The sequence below is a fragment of the Crinia signifera genome, chromosome 1 (assembly GCF_055691185.1).
Source record: "Crinia signifera chromosome 1, ASM5569118v1, whole genome shotgun sequence".
Taxonomy (NCBI): domain Eukaryota; kingdom Metazoa; phylum Chordata; class Amphibia; order Anura; family Myobatrachidae; genus Crinia; species Crinia signifera.
In genome coordinates, this window is record NC_139217.1 from 221,463,081 (window position 1) to 221,478,140 (window position 15,060).

A 15,060-nucleotide genomic window follows, 5' to 3' on the forward strand; every position below is an offset into this window, starting at 1 on the left:
TATTATTAATTATATAGCAGATGCACAAGCGGACTGGTATACAAAGTTAGTTAATACGTTTTACAGCAGTGCAGGCCAGGTAGAGGTACTACTGATGATGGGCTATCAGCCAGCCACTGGCAGTGCAGAGCATGCACCACCAGAGAGCAGAGCAGGTGGTGGCACTAGTAGGCACTGGCAGTCGCCCTAGCAGCAAAAAAAATCCCAGCTCCTAACCTAACAAAGCTCCACACACAGACTATCCTACTCTCTCTAACCAGCAGAAATCACAAGTTAAAAATGGCGCAGGACGCTCACTCTTTATATAGATCTCGCAAGAATCCGGCGCCGGTCAATGACGTTTTGCCCGCGCGTCTGGATCGGAGTCAGGCAGGAAGATCCGAACGCCGCTCGGATCCGGGCTCAGATTTGTGATGTTCGTGCGGGCTTGGATCTGGGAAATCCGATCACGCACATTTCTACTTAGAAGAGTTATGCAACCTGTGGCCCTCCCGTTGCTCCTTTTGCTATTTGGGAATCCTAAATCTAGGATAGGCATGCTTGTGTAGTTCCACATCAAATAGAGTGCTAGAACCATTTTATGACTGGTAGCAATAGATTCTGTAATAAAATAAGATATATTTTTAGAAAATATACAATCCCATCAAGTAACAATTTCTGTATAATAAATGTTAAAGGAAAACAAACTTTACCAATGCAGATGATGCACACTTTTTGTCAAGGTTATTTGAACTGGTGTTGCTAATTTATTTGTTTGCCAAATAATAAATATTGGTATCACCCTGCAGCTTTCAGCCGTGCTCCAATTCCTATGGCCGTTGTTAGGAGGGAATTATCATGTGAGAGTTACCCAATAGAGTTGCGTTGTCCTGGGACTGATGTTATCATGATTGAAAGTGCTAACTATGGAAGAACAGATGATAAAATTTGCGACTCTGACCCTGCTCAAATGGAAAATATTCGCTGTTATCTTCCAGATGCCTATAAGATTATGTCCCAGAGGTAAGTTTCTTCTGTCTTTTTTTCAAGTACATATCTGTGTTTTATAGTATTTCACAGTTGCTATTCCCAATATATAATTTGTGACTGTGACAAAAAAAATACAGGTGGGCAGCACGAACGGTGTAATGGTTAGCATTACTGCCTCACACTGCTAAGATTTTGGGTTTGATTACCACCATGGCAATAACTGTAGAGTTTTTGGTACTTGTTTCCTAGCACGGCGCCCTGATTTCCATCGCAGTGCATCGTATTGCATTGCATGCAATATAGCGGCATGCGATGCGATTTTTAATTGTACAAGCACCCTGATGGGTGCTTACAATGTTAAATGCACCCCCATTGTCAACGCCACCCCCACTATCATGTCAACCCGAAGCGTGGCGAGCGCAGTGGTACGCATCCTCCAACCTTTTCATACCCCCACTATCCACGTCAGCGTGGAGTTGATTTTAGATAGTGTGGGGAGCGCAGCGAGGGGACACGGATTAGCGTCCCCTCGTTGCGCTCGCCACACTATCTAAAATCAACTCCATGCTGACGTGGATAGTGGGAATATGAAAAGGTCGGAGGACGCGTACCGCCGCCCCGCGCGGGCTTGCCACACTTCCGTTTGGCGTTGATAGTGGCATGCAGTTGCTGGCATGCGATGCTATGCGATATTTAATTGTACATTCCGGGTCATTTACCCGAATATGGCATTGCATCACAAACCATCACATACCTTATGGCATGGTATGCGATGGGTGCCGTGCTAGGAAACAAATACTGAGTTTTTATATTCTCCCTAAGCTTGCATAGGGACTATAGATTGTAAGCTCCACTGTGGCAGGGACGGATATGATATGATATGGGTGCACTAAAGGATTAACAAGACAACCTGTGAGAATGGTCAACTCAAGTGCTTGGAGGAGAGAGAAGGGTGGAATTGGTAGTACTGTATGTGCTGGGTGAATGAGAAAGGCCACTGTGCTATCCACACTGCGTTTATGTCAATTACACTATGCCAATAATCCCATTAGTGTGTTTTTATATAGAAGGATGAGCATTTAATACTTAGGCTCGGATTGAAAGGAGAAGATACCAAGCCTGATGTGGAGAGATCCATTCTGTGAGAGTGTCTGGTAGTGAGTGATTCAGATTATATATAAACTTTTGTCCCATCTCTGGGCATATCTCAGTACAGGATGTAGACCTAACCTACTGTATGTTCCATCTCACCAATTGCTTTGGTTCTGGAATGCAGGGTAGCAGACAGGTTGTCAAGACAAGGCTTTGGTTCTAGCCTTTAATTCATGTATAAGTCAACAGGGTTTCAATAGATATAGGCATTTTGTTTATTTATGAATTTACAATTTCATATCTGGTGCCAGCATATTGTGTTGTTCATTGCATTTTCTTTTTTTTCCAAAATAATTTTTATTAAAGGTTTTGTTCCATTAAACACGGAAGGGGAGGAGGGTACAGAATGGAGAGGGGGGGGGGGGGGGGTGAGTACAATACAACATACATCGATATACAAGAAAAATAAAATTAAGTGTAATAGATAATGAGAATTTCACAATCAACAAAAAAAGAGATTGGTTACAACAATATGACACAGTTTATAATAAGTAATACTATACTAAGAGAGTTCTCCATTAACTTAGGTCATATCAAATAATAGGTTTGCTCCTTCAGTTGAGGATATATAATCCTGCCAGCAAGACCATGACGCCAATGTAGGAAAGGGTTTAGTGGAAGAGGGTAGGCCCATTGTTTCCATTTGGAATGAATGATGGATCTTCCTGATAATTTTACAGAGTGGGGGGGAGCGGATTTTTTCCAATACTGGGCTATTGCGGCCCATGTGGCTATGAAGAGGTGGCCTAATACATAACATTTGTGGTGGGGGATATCCGATGGATAGACATAAAGTAACGCCGGCATAGGGGACTCTTGAACCAAAACCCCCAGGATCTTTGAGGCAAGATCGAAGACTCCCTTCCAGAGTGGTCTTATTTTCGGGCAGGTCCAAAAATGTGGAAGGTGTCTCCTATCTCTCCACACTATCTCCAGCATAGGTTGGAGATTGAGGGACAGATTCTATGCAGTTTAGCAGGGGTAAAGTATAGGTTATGTAGGAATTTAAAATGCATTTCTATGTGGTTGCTGCATTTAGATATCTTATGTGATGCAAGATAGATTTTTTTCCCATTGTTGTTGAGAGAGACCATGCCAAGCTCTCTTCCCATTTTGTTTGTATCGAGGATCTCACCTCTGAGGTAGCAGCTTGCAGGCCAGAATACCAGAAGCTTATCGAACCCTTAGAATTACCCATAACTAGTTTTGTTAATATGTTCTGGGAGGGGAGCAATATTGGACCTGATGATCTTAGCACTCTTGATCCAATTAACAATTTGATTATAAGAGAATAGTTCCCTATCTGGGATGTTAAATTGGGATTGTAGCGAGCTAAAGGGTGTTATGGAGACACCATCTACCAATGCAGCAATAGAGTTAATGCCGCAGACTGACCAGTTGGTTAGGTTTATACTAGGCATCAATTTTGAAAAGGCCTGTAGGGAAAGGGTTCGAGAGGGAAGGTAGACAAATTTAGAGGATACTACTAGCGCATCCCATGCGGAGAGAGAGTCAGAGACAGAGCGTATCTTAGCGATTGAGGGGGGTCTTAGTTGGGAAGGGATCCAGAGTAGATCCATCAGTGATATGCGGGAAAACAGCTGGCTCTCCAGGTCCACCCATTGTTTTTTGCCTTTAGGTAGAGACCAGTCATTTATTTGGGCCACTAAACAGGCTTGTTGGTATTTTTTTTTTCCCCATCAATAAATTTTTATATGCATCTCAGTGTGATTGAGGCAGCGGGACATTGTATAGGATGATAGAAAGATCCGACGCCACTGCGAAGGCGAGAATGTCTCGCCAAGGTCTGACTCCCACTTCCTATGGGCAGAGGTCTTAGAGAACTCAGAAGGGGTTACCAATGTTTTATACCAAAAGGAAATGTCTCCTGTAGAGTGTAATAGGGATGGTCTGGAGAAAGCTATCTGTGAGATTGCATCCGGTGGGGAGTAGGTGTGGAAGTTGGTTTTCCACCAATGTGCTAGTTGTAGATAGTGGTACTGTTCTGTACTGGGGAGTGAAAACCGGTGTTGGAGGGTAGTGAAGGGAATCATAGAGTGGGCATCCAAGACATCACCCAGGGAGACAATTCCGCAGGATCTCCAAACAGTCAGACGGAGGTTGGGGATCAACTTCGCCACTATGGTGATGGGTAGGGTAGTAATAAGGAAAGTCGGAGCGGGGAGGGTAGCAGTCAGTTGGTCCCACGCGTGTAGGGTGGCTATAGTGGATGGGAGTAGATTCGGGAGGGCAGGTCTAACATGCTTTGGGATCTTAAACAATTCTGATAATGGTATATGGGGGGAGCGGGATTGTTCAATGTTTACCCATGCCCTGGGGGGGTGGGGTCAGTGTAGTGTTTAATTGGGGCCAGTAGGCAGGCTGACTGGTAGAGGAATAGGTCGCGGAGGTCTAGTCCCCCAAAGGCTCTGGGGATCAACATTTTGGAGCGGGCCATTGCTGGGGGCTTAGCTGACCAGACATATTTCGTCAAAATGGAGGCGGCAAGTTGTAGAGATTTTTTGGGGAAAACGTAGGGGATAGTGCGGAATAGATACATTCGTTTAGGGAGAAGTGACATCTTAAATGCCGCCATGCGTCCCAACCAGGAAATTTCAAACGATAGCCAGGATTTAGAGATAGCGGCCAGGGATGTGAGGAGTGGGGATAAGTTGGCATCAAAGACATCAGCCATGAGGGGTGTGATATGTATGCCGAGATATTTTATCGAATTGGCTTGCCAATTGTATTTGTAGGTGGCTTTGAGGTGGGGTAAGGAGCTGGCGAGGTTTATCGGGAGGGCGTCAGTTTTCGTTGTGTTGAGTTTGTAATAGGAAGCCGCACTGTATGAAGTGAGTGTTGAGTGGAGAAGTGGGAGGGAGGTGATTGGGTTGGTCACAAAAAGCAGTATATTATCCGCAAAGAGGCTAAGCTTGTGGCTAGCAGGGCCTATATGTAGACCTGGAAGGTTAGGGTCATTGCGGATGGAGATGGCCAGGGGTTCTATAAAGAGAACGAAGATTAATGGGGAAAGAGGGCAGCCCTGTCTGGTGCCATTGGAGATCTTAAAAGAATCGGATATGAAGCCGTTGCTGAACACCCGGGCCGACGGGGAGCTGTATAGCGCTAAAATTGACGTGAGAATCCATCTCTGAAGCCAAAGCGCATCAGCACCTCCTGCATGTATTTCCAGTTTAATCTATCGAATGCTTTTTCAGCGTCTAAATACAGGAGGAGGAGGTCCTGTTCAGCAGAAAGGGAGTCAATCAGGTCGAAGACTCTCCTGGTGTTATCCGAAGCCTGTCAGCCTGGGACAAATCCCGTTTGGTCCGGGTGTACCAGCAAGGGCAAAAATGTATTGATACGGAGTGCCATTAGTTTGGCAAATAATTTAATATCGTTATTCAATAAAGCAATAGGGCGGTAGTTTTGACAGAGGGTAGAGTTTTTGCCTGGTTTTGGGATGGTTACTATGCGGGCTTCCAATAATTCTGGGGTAGCATAGCCTGTTAAGGATAGTTCGTTAAAGAGATTAGTTAGATATGGGGATAGGAGGTCGCTGAAGGATATATAAAAATCTGCTATGAACCCATCAGGCCCGGGGGCCTCATTACGGGGGAGAGATTTAATGGCTGACTGAACCTCTACCTGTGTCCAGGGGGTGTTAAGAGAGTCTAATTGGTCCTGGGTGAGGGAAGGGAACTGTAGGCCATCTAGGAAGCTGGAAATGGAGTCTATAGTGAGCTGTGGTGTGGAGGGATCTGAAGATAGGTTGTATAGTTTGGAGTAATAGGCTGAAAATTGGTTAGCTATATCTTTAGGATTGCTGAGCTTCTCATTAGTGGGGGAAATGATACATTTGATTCTGTTTCTGGCTTGTTGGGCGCGAAGCTTGAGGGCAAGCATTCTGCCTGACCTGTTGCTAGAGAGGTAGAATTTGTGACATAGCCTGTTCAGGGCAGCCTGGGTGCGCGTGAGGAGGAGCTTTTGGAGTTGGCTGCGTACAGCTGCCAATTCTTTCTTTAAAAGGCCAGAGGGAGAAGTTTTATTTTGGGCTTCAAGGGTGATCAATTTAGCCTCTAGGGCCTTTTGAGCCATCATGGTTCTACGTTTCAAATTGGCCCCTGCTTGTATAGCTGCGCCTCTAATGACCGCTTTAAAAGCACACCAGTGGTTGGTTATGGAAGTGTCATTCGGCGAGTTGTTGGACATGTAGGAGTTGATTGCCGTTAATATGGTGTTTTTCGCTGTGGGGTCCGTTAGTTAGTGTGGGAATAGTCGCCATGGCCTGGGGGGGGGGATTTTGGATGGGTGGAAGTCCCAATGCCACACAACGGGGGCATGGTCAGACCATGTGATTGGGAGGATGTCGACTCCTGCAGTATGTTGCAGGGACCATTTGTCACAGAGGACAAAGTCTATCCTAGAGTATGTGTTGTGTACCGGGGAGTAAAAGGTATACTCCCGGCCGGTTGGGTAGGTCGTCTCCAAGTGTCGTACAGGTCGAATTCTAGTAGGAGGTTGCGAAATGCTAAGGATGTGTTGGTGGAAGGGGGTTGGCGGGAGGTGGGTTGTCGGGATTTGTCCAGTAAGGGGTCTAGGATCAGGTTAAAATCGCCCAGCAGTATCAGGGAGCCCTTGGCAGATCTTCTAACAAGGGAGAATAATTTGCGTAGGAAGGGGATCTGATTTGAGTTCGGAGCATAAACGCAAACGATAGTGGTGAGTCTATCGTCAAGGAGGCCCGTCAACAGAAAGTATCTGCCATTCTTGTCGGCTATCTGGGAGTGGAGGACAAAGGGGGTATGTTTATTGAACAGGAGCGCCACACCATTCCGCTTAGCGGGACCATTGGCAAAATAAGCCACAGGGTAGTTTGAATCTTTAAAGGTAGGAGGCTTAGGGGCGGCAAAATGCGTCTCCTGCAGGGCAACAATGTCTGCCTTTTGCTTATGAAAATAAGAAAGGGCCAATCTACACTTGTTAGGGGAATTCAGCCCTTTGACATTTAATGAAAGAAATTTAGGCATTATGGGGACTTAAGAAGGTGCTAATGAAGTCCAGAGAGTACCCACTGGGGGTGTGTCGGGTCTATGGGATAGGGTAGCGACAGTTACTGTAGTCCGGAGGTAAAGGAAGTATGGGGGAGAAGGGATGTGAAGGGGGAGGGGGACAGAGAACAGAGTTAGGGTTGGGGCAAAAGGAAAGGTAAAACAAAAGGGTCCAACAAATGGGACCCGCATGACTACTGCAGGGGGGTGAAAGAAGGGGGTTACTTGCAGTAGTGTAGAGGTGTTAGGGGGGTGGCCTGATTTCCTGAAAAGGGAGGAAACAAGGCTACCACTCATAAATTCAAACACATAGAAAACTGTATATTTAAAGAATCTAACATACTATGGATCAGTTATTACTGAGAAAAATATTAGATATATAACATATCCTATAACTTAACTAGGTATCTAGTGTATAACTGCCCGCAGTTAGGTCGTGCAACATGCAGATAGATACCATTGTACATAACTAATGTAGTGAAAATACACGTCTAGTGGACTAAATTCCTAGGGCCCTGCTTCTTTGAACATACAAATAGTAAACTGAATACTTATCAAACGGTCCTCATCCCAGTGGAGAGGAAGCAGGGGGAGGGGTGAAGGAGTCCACTGAGCCTTAGGGCAGGAACGAACTGGACGCAGCGTACTTCCTCAGGTATCGGTCCATTCCTTACGTAGGGACTGCGGGCGTCTTGGTTCTTGGGGTCTGGTTACCGAGATGTCCCAATCCAGTTAAAGCTTGACTCCTGCGTCCCGAGAGGACACATTGTAGGTTTTATCTTCATGATATATGATAAGCTTAACTGGGAATCCCCAGCAGTACCGGATGTCGTGGGAACGTAGTGCCGAGGTGATGGGGGCAAATGCTCTTCTGCTCGCCAAGGTTGCAGGGGAGAAGTCCTGAAAGAGTTGTAGGTCGCCAAGGGTGTCGTTATTCTTTTGTTCACGGGCCGCTCTTAGCACTTGTTCTTTTATTGTAAAGAAGTGTACTCGGAGGAGTGTGTCTTTGGGTAGATCGGCGGAAACTGTCTTAGGTCTAGAAAGATGGTGGATGCGGTCAATGAGCAGGTCTTTGGGGTCTGCGGAGGGGAGAAGCTTGCAGAACAAGGCGGTGAGGTATCCTTCAAGTTCAGAGTTGGCAACTGAGTCGGGTATGCCCCTGAACTTGACGTTGTTTCGTCTGGATCTGTCCTCCAGGTCCGCAAGTTTGGATTTGAACTGGGTAATCTCTAGTTGCCGACGGTCGTATGAGGATATAAGGTCATTGTGGGATGTGACCAACTCCTCCAATTTCCTTTCCAGATGGTCCGTTCTGTCACCTATCGCCACTAGCTCTGTCTTCACTTCACGTATGGCGAACTTTAGGTCTTTGGCTATTTCTGCCTGAAACGCGGAGAAGACCTGACAGAGAGATTTAACCGTCACAGGTTCATCTGAGTCGGCATCTATCCCAGGCACTCCAGGGGATTTCAGCTCACCAATTGTTCCCAAGGGGGAGGACGTGTGCTTGGGGGAGCTAGGGTGGGGTATCGGGATTTGAGAGGATCGTCTGGAGGACATGGAAATCCTCACAGGCACATTGTCCTTGGCTTTCTTGGAAGGCATCTTGTTATTATAGGCACAATGGAATTGCTCTATAGAGAAGAGCCTGTCTGAGGGGGATATGTAGCTCTGTGGCTAAAGGGGTATAGTGACCAGCATTAAGTATAGAGGGAGCCCCTGTTCAAATACAGTCAGGGCTTAGATCTGGAGGATAGGAGTTATGGGGAGTGTCGGACAGGGCTGAGCTCCACAAGATGGTGGTGGGGAGACAGCAGCAGTGATGTCCTGCGCAGCTCCCGATGGCAGGTCAGCCCAGGTGCCCCCTGTGTGCACTTACTTTGAATTATCAGCTCTGTCTGCCCCGGATGCTGGTGTGCGGCAGACGAGCAGCATTCCCCCGGCCTCCGTCCCCGGCGCAGGCCTCCGCTCGGCAGGGTGGTGGTGACAGGCAGCTGGCTGGCGGGTGCTGGGTTGTATAAGCGCGGCGGGGTCAGGGAGGAGAGCCGCGATGAGAGGGGTGAGTCAGCCTCCGTCCGTCCCCTCACCAGGTGTAACGCTCCGTTCATGCGGCGGAGACCGACAGTCCGCCTCCGGGCAAAACTTTAGGTCCCGGCTCCGGCCTCGCGACCAGGCCGCAACCCGCAGGAGCACTAAAAAGTGCTCTGCGGCGGGGGCCCGGGTCCAGGTGGATAGCTTTGGGGTGGAGGGTAGGATGGGCTTTTGGGAAGGGTGAAAGGGGGGTTTTGGGGCACACTGAGCAGGAGCTTCAGGTATCTGCTTCCACTCAGGACGCTCACCAGGCCACGCCCCCTTGTTGGTATTTTTTTAGATCTGGAACTTCCAGGCCCCCATGCTTCCGCAATCTAGTTAAGCTCTTATATGCTATACGGGGAGGTTTTTTCTTCCAAATATATTTCAAGATTATTGAGTTAATTTGATTAATGGTTTTCTGTGGGACTTGATAAGGAATCACTCGGAAGAGATACATTAGTCGGGGTAGTATTGACATCTTAAAAGTAGCAATCCTACCAAGCCAGGATATTTCCAAACTGAACCAAGCATTTAATAATGCATCTATTTGGGATATTAGAGGGGTGAAGTTGATTTCTGTGGCGGTAGCTAAATAGTTGGGGATATTAATTCTGAGGTATACAATGTAGCCGTTCTTCCAATGATATTTGTGGGTCTGTTTAAAAGTGGCAAGTTTATCAGCGCTCAGATTAAAAGGTAAGGCCTCGGTTTTGGTTGTGTTAAGTTTGTAGAATGATGCTACACTAAAGCGATCAATTATGTCATGGAGGGCTGGTAGAGAGGTGTCCGGTTTTGTTGCTAAGAGCAGAATATCGTCAGCAAATAAGCTTATTTTATGGAGGGATGAGCCCACTTCAATACCTGGGAAGTCTAGGGACTGACGAATCATCATTGCGAGGGGTTCTATTGCCAACCCATACATAATAGCGGAAAGGGGGCAGCCTTGTCTTGTTCCGTTGGAGAGCTTAAAAGGAGGTGAGGTAAAGCTATTACTGTACACCACTGCGTTAGGCGAACTATAAAGAGCTAGTATAGAGGGTCCTGAAGTCCAAACCTTGTCAGGGTCTCGGTGAGGAAGCCCCAGTCAAGCCTGTCAAAGGCCTTCTCAGCATCTAATGATAAAAAAATCACTTCCTCCCCTTTATGGGAGATATATTCCGCCAGGTCAAAAACCCTTCTAGTGTTATCGGTTGCTTGACGACCTCTAACAAAGCCTTCTTGGTCTGGATGAATCAGATTGGGTACAAGGGGGGACAGTCTGTTTGCGATTAATTTAGAGAAATTTTTTAGGTCAGTGTTGAGCAAGGCTATTGGTCTATAAAATTTGGCAAAGTGAAGGGTCTTTCCCCTGTTTATGTATTGTAATAATGCGGGCCTGTAACATTTCATCTGGGAGGGCACCAGATTCGGTAGCATAGTTAAACAAGGAGGAAAGGGAAGGGGTGAGCTCATTCACATATTTTTTATAAAATGTGTTGGAAAAGCCATCAGGGCCTGGTGCCTTTGCGCGGGGGAGGGTTTTAATTACTTGTATAATTTCTTCCACTGACCATTTTGCGTTAAGCGTTACTAAGTCTGCCGGAGAGACTTTGGGAAAACTCAGGTCTTCTAGGAAGGAGGCTATTAGGGTTGGGGTAGGTTGGGGAGTAGCAGAGTCTGCATTGAGGTTGAATAAATTGTTATAAAATTTAGCAAATGCTGCCGCTATATCAGAGGGATTTAGAAGCTTCCTTCCTTCCTGCGACTGAATAGATTTGATTCTGTTTCTAGTTTGGCGAAGTCGGAGCTTATGGGCTAAAAATTTGCCTGATTTGTTACCCAAGGAGTAGAATTTCTGTTTGAGTTTGGTGTACACATACTTCATGCGATTTAGAAATATTTTTTGAAGTTGATTGCGAATGGATACAATTTCCCACTTCAGGGCCCTAGATGGGAGGGATCTGTTAAGGGACTCAGCCTGGAGTAGTCTCATCTCTAAATCCTCTTGATTTTCTAATCGTTGCTTCTTCAACCTGGCTCCGGTTTGAATGATAACCCCTCTAAGGACTGCTGAGGTGTCAGCTGTGGAATTGAATTCTAGATATGTGGAAAGAGTTTTTGAGATAGTTTTCAGGGCCTTGGGGGAGTCTAAAATGTAATCCTGGAGTCTCCATGGTTTAGGGGAAAATTGAGAAGGGTTAGGGCTCCACGACCAGGTCACTGCCGCATGGTCGGACCACGTAATCGGCACAATACTAGATTTAACAGTATGCTGCAATGACCATTTATCTGCTAGAATTAGATCAATACGTGAGTACGAGTTGTGAACATGTGAGAAAAAAGTATAATCTTTAGTTGACGGAGATTGAGTTCGCCATACATCATACAGATCGAACTCATTTAGAAGGTGACTCCCTTTGTCTGAATGTTGGGACTCCTCTACAAAATGTACTGAGTTATGAAAAAGGAGTGCTACACCATTTCTCTTAGCTGGGCCATTTGAGAAATAACCCGTGGGATAACGAGTGTTGTGGAACTTGGGAGGGGCAGAGGCCAGAAAGTGAGTTTCCTGGAGAGCAATTACTTTAGCCCGTTCATCATGGAAAGTTTCTAAAGCTTGACGTCGTTTGTTAGGGGAGATTAGGCCATTTACGTTTAGAGAAAGGAATTTAGCCATTGGGAAGGAGAAACCGAACTAGTCTTGACCTAAGGTAAGGGAAGTTGATGTTGGATCCCATTTTGGGGGGGGGGGGGGGGACAAGGGGAAGGGGGAGTGGAGGGGGAAAGCAAAGAAGAGGAAAGACAGAACAGGAATAAGGAAACAGAATAAGCCTTGGAACCAGGGCCACTGTGTTTGTTACAAGGAAAAGGTAGTGACAAAACAAAGACCATTGGGGGGTGGCCTCCAATGGGTCTCACACAACTAAACGCAGTAGGAAATAGGATATTTCAAATAGGAAAAAATTACCAATTTACTAAGCAAACTTTGGGAGCCTCGTTTAGTGGCAAAGCTCCAAGATACATATAGACTTCTATTAACTGTGAAAATAAACTTGCATCTACAAACTTATAAAAGGGGTAACAGTTAAGTGACCAGGTGGGCGGCTCCCACCCCCAGGTGTAGAAAACTGCCTAGCCCATGGGGAAGGCAGCCGGCCCCAGTAAAACCATAACAACAAGGTATAGGGCAAGATATGCCTATTATGTTTGATATTTGGTCGGTGGGGGTGTCTTACGGTCAGGTCGATGACACTTGAGCCGGTGTTGTAGCTTTGGTTTGCGGGATCTGGATGTCCCACTCTTCAAGCAGTTTCACTCCGGCCTCAAATGAAGAGATTATGAATGTTGAAGAGTCATAACGAACAATTAATTTGACTGGAAATCCCCACCTATACTGGATATCATTGTCTCTGAGAGCGGTAGTAATTGGGCGATATGAGCGTCTCTTGTCCAGGGTGTATTGAGAGAAGTTGGGATATATTTGTATGCCTCCCAAAGTGTCAGAGGAGTCCGCACTTCTAGCTGCACGTGAAAAAAGTGGACTCTTAGGAGAACATCTTCGGGAAAGGTGGTAGAGTAACCACTTCGGGGTTTAGGCAGGCGGTGGACACGATCAATGATCAGATCTTGTGAGGATGCCCTGGGGAGGAGCTTCTGAAGAGTTTGGTGACATAGTCTCTCAATTCTAAGGGCACCACTGAGTCGGGAATTCCCCTTATCTTGAGGTTGTTCCTCCTTGACCTATCTTCGATATCCGCTATCTTTTCACGTTTCATGAAGGCTACTTCATTTTGGGTCTCCGAGTGTGATGAAAGAAGATCATTGTGGGATGTTACCAACTCCTGCATTTTGTCCTCCAGGTGTTCAGTGCGATTTGTGATACTTACTAGATCAGCTTTGAGGGACTGGATAGATGAGTCCAAGCCCGTAAGGATATCTGTGCTGAAAGCTGAAAACATTTTAAGCATCATGTGGGTTGTCAGAGGAGCTTGTGGGTCAAGTCCGCTGGTATTGTAGCGGTCGGAGATCTAGACATAGTCTTGGGAGTGGCGGGATGTGTAGAACCGCTCAAGGAGGTACTCCGACTTGGGGTTGTGTTTTTCGGGAATTGTATAAGTGCAGGTATTTTAGAGGCCCTGCCCCCTTTCTTTGCTGGCATTATAGTAGAGCTACGTAGACAAAGGCAAATCGTAGGGGTGTATGCCCCAGAAGGTGAAGGGCCTAGAGCTTGCTGGGGTATATGAAGTGTTATAGTGGAGCCAGAGAGAATTCGGGATTTAGACACTCATAGGGCAGTAGAAGTTGGTTATGGTGTGAGACCCATTTAGATAGGTGAGTTAGAGAGCCATCAGATATGAGAGACCACACATCAGTCTGATCTCCTGCAGGATAGTAGCCTGACCTGCGGTGCTGCCCATCCAGAAAAAGTGGACAAGTACACTTGTGGAGAGGTCACGGGGCTGTAATTGCCCTTTGGGAAGGCACTGGTGGTGATATGTGGCCTCTGAGGTTATGTAGACCCGTGGGTGACAGAAAGGTTTTCCCAGCCTGGCCACTCCAACGGTCTGCCTCCTCACAGCTTTAGCCCGCTCACTCTCTATATATATATTTGAGATTTATAGTGGGGACAGTAGGCTGATGCTTGGATGGGTCTGGGTCCCCAACCTAATCCTGGGGCGTCCGGCGCCCAGCGCTAACCCCCCTTTACAGTGGGCAGAATATGTGCGCAGCCGGAGCTCCACACTCCTCACAGGCCGCCAGTAGCACAAGGTCAGGGGGGATTGCTGGGGAAGGAAGGGGAGATCACAGCTCACCTTGTAGTGCCGAGTGGGGGTCCCGATTCCGCAGCGAACGGGTCCCGGAGCTCAGATGCTGGGTGCTCAGCTAAATTGAGTCCCAGCTTCACAGATGTGCAGGCCGCAACCCGCAGGGCAGGATTTCTCCTACCCCCGGCTCCGCAGCGCTGACTGCCTCAATCTGGGTGGACCCCTCAGGGCAAATGCTTGTGCCTCTAAACCGAAGGGGGGTCTGGAGCAGGAACTGGACCGTTTTTTAGGGAATAATAGGCAGGAGCTCAGGCTATGGACGACCTGTCTCTCTCAGCGCTAGGGGGGGTTCATTGCATTTTCAAGACTATGGCAGGGACATATAAAAAAAACTGTGTTTATTGTATAATGGTAGCACTTTATATGCTCTTTTTATATAAAGAAAAAAAAAATATGATCGCAAAGTAGGGATGAGTGGGTTCGGATTCTGGGAATCCAAACACCGTCAAGCATTCCCAATCCGAGACCGGACCTGAGCACTGCTCGGGTATTCCCGGCAAGACTCGGAGCTCAGAACGAGGAAAAACGTCATCATCCCACATCAGATCTTGCAAGATCTAGACAACGCTTATAAGTCATCTTCCCTTCAGCATTAGAGAACTGAGAGGAAGGGTCCATGTAACTGGTGGTCTGGTGTCGTGCATGTGGGATGCAGCCCTGGTGTGCAGACTTGCTGCTATTCTGTGGAGGTGTCCTTGGCTTTGTTGCTGTATAAGTGCAGTCATGTGCTGCCTAGTGCTGGTGTCCTGTGCTGCCATAACTCCAGTCCTGTAGTGTTGTGCTGAATAGTGCGGGTGTCCTGTGCTGCAATATGTCCAGTCCTGTGGTGCTGTGCTGCCAAGTGCTGGTGTCCTGTGCTGCCATAAATCCAATCCAGTGATACTTCTGCATAAGTTCAGTCAAGTGATATTGCTGCATAAATCCAATACAGTGATACTGCTGCATAAGTCCAGTCCAGTGATACTGCTGTATAAGTCCAGTGGTACTGCCATTAAAGTCCATTGGTACTG

The 15,060-nt window shown here is 46.9% G+C and overlaps 1 protein-coding gene across 20 annotated transcripts in view; it reads left to right on the forward strand.

Moving 5' to 3' along the window:
- The first annotated feature begins 759 nt into the window (after nucleotides 1-759).
- Nucleotides 760-15,060, forward strand: part of ADGRL3 (adhesion G protein-coupled receptor L3) — a 1,133,398-nt gene continuing 1,119,097 nt past the window's right edge. For 11 of the 20 annotated variants that reach the window (XM_083179292.1, XM_083179295.1, XM_083179293.1 and 8 more), the window contains exon 1: nucleotides 760-1,002. In XM_083179292.1, coding sequence (XP_083035418.1) covers nucleotides 812-1,002 — 191 coding nt within the window. In that variant the 5' untranslated portion in view covers nucleotides 760-811. The remainder of the gene's footprint in view (nucleotides 1,003-15,060) is intronic. The other 9 variants (XM_083179301.1, XM_083179299.1, XM_083179300.1 and 6 more) reach the window with 2 other exon arrangements.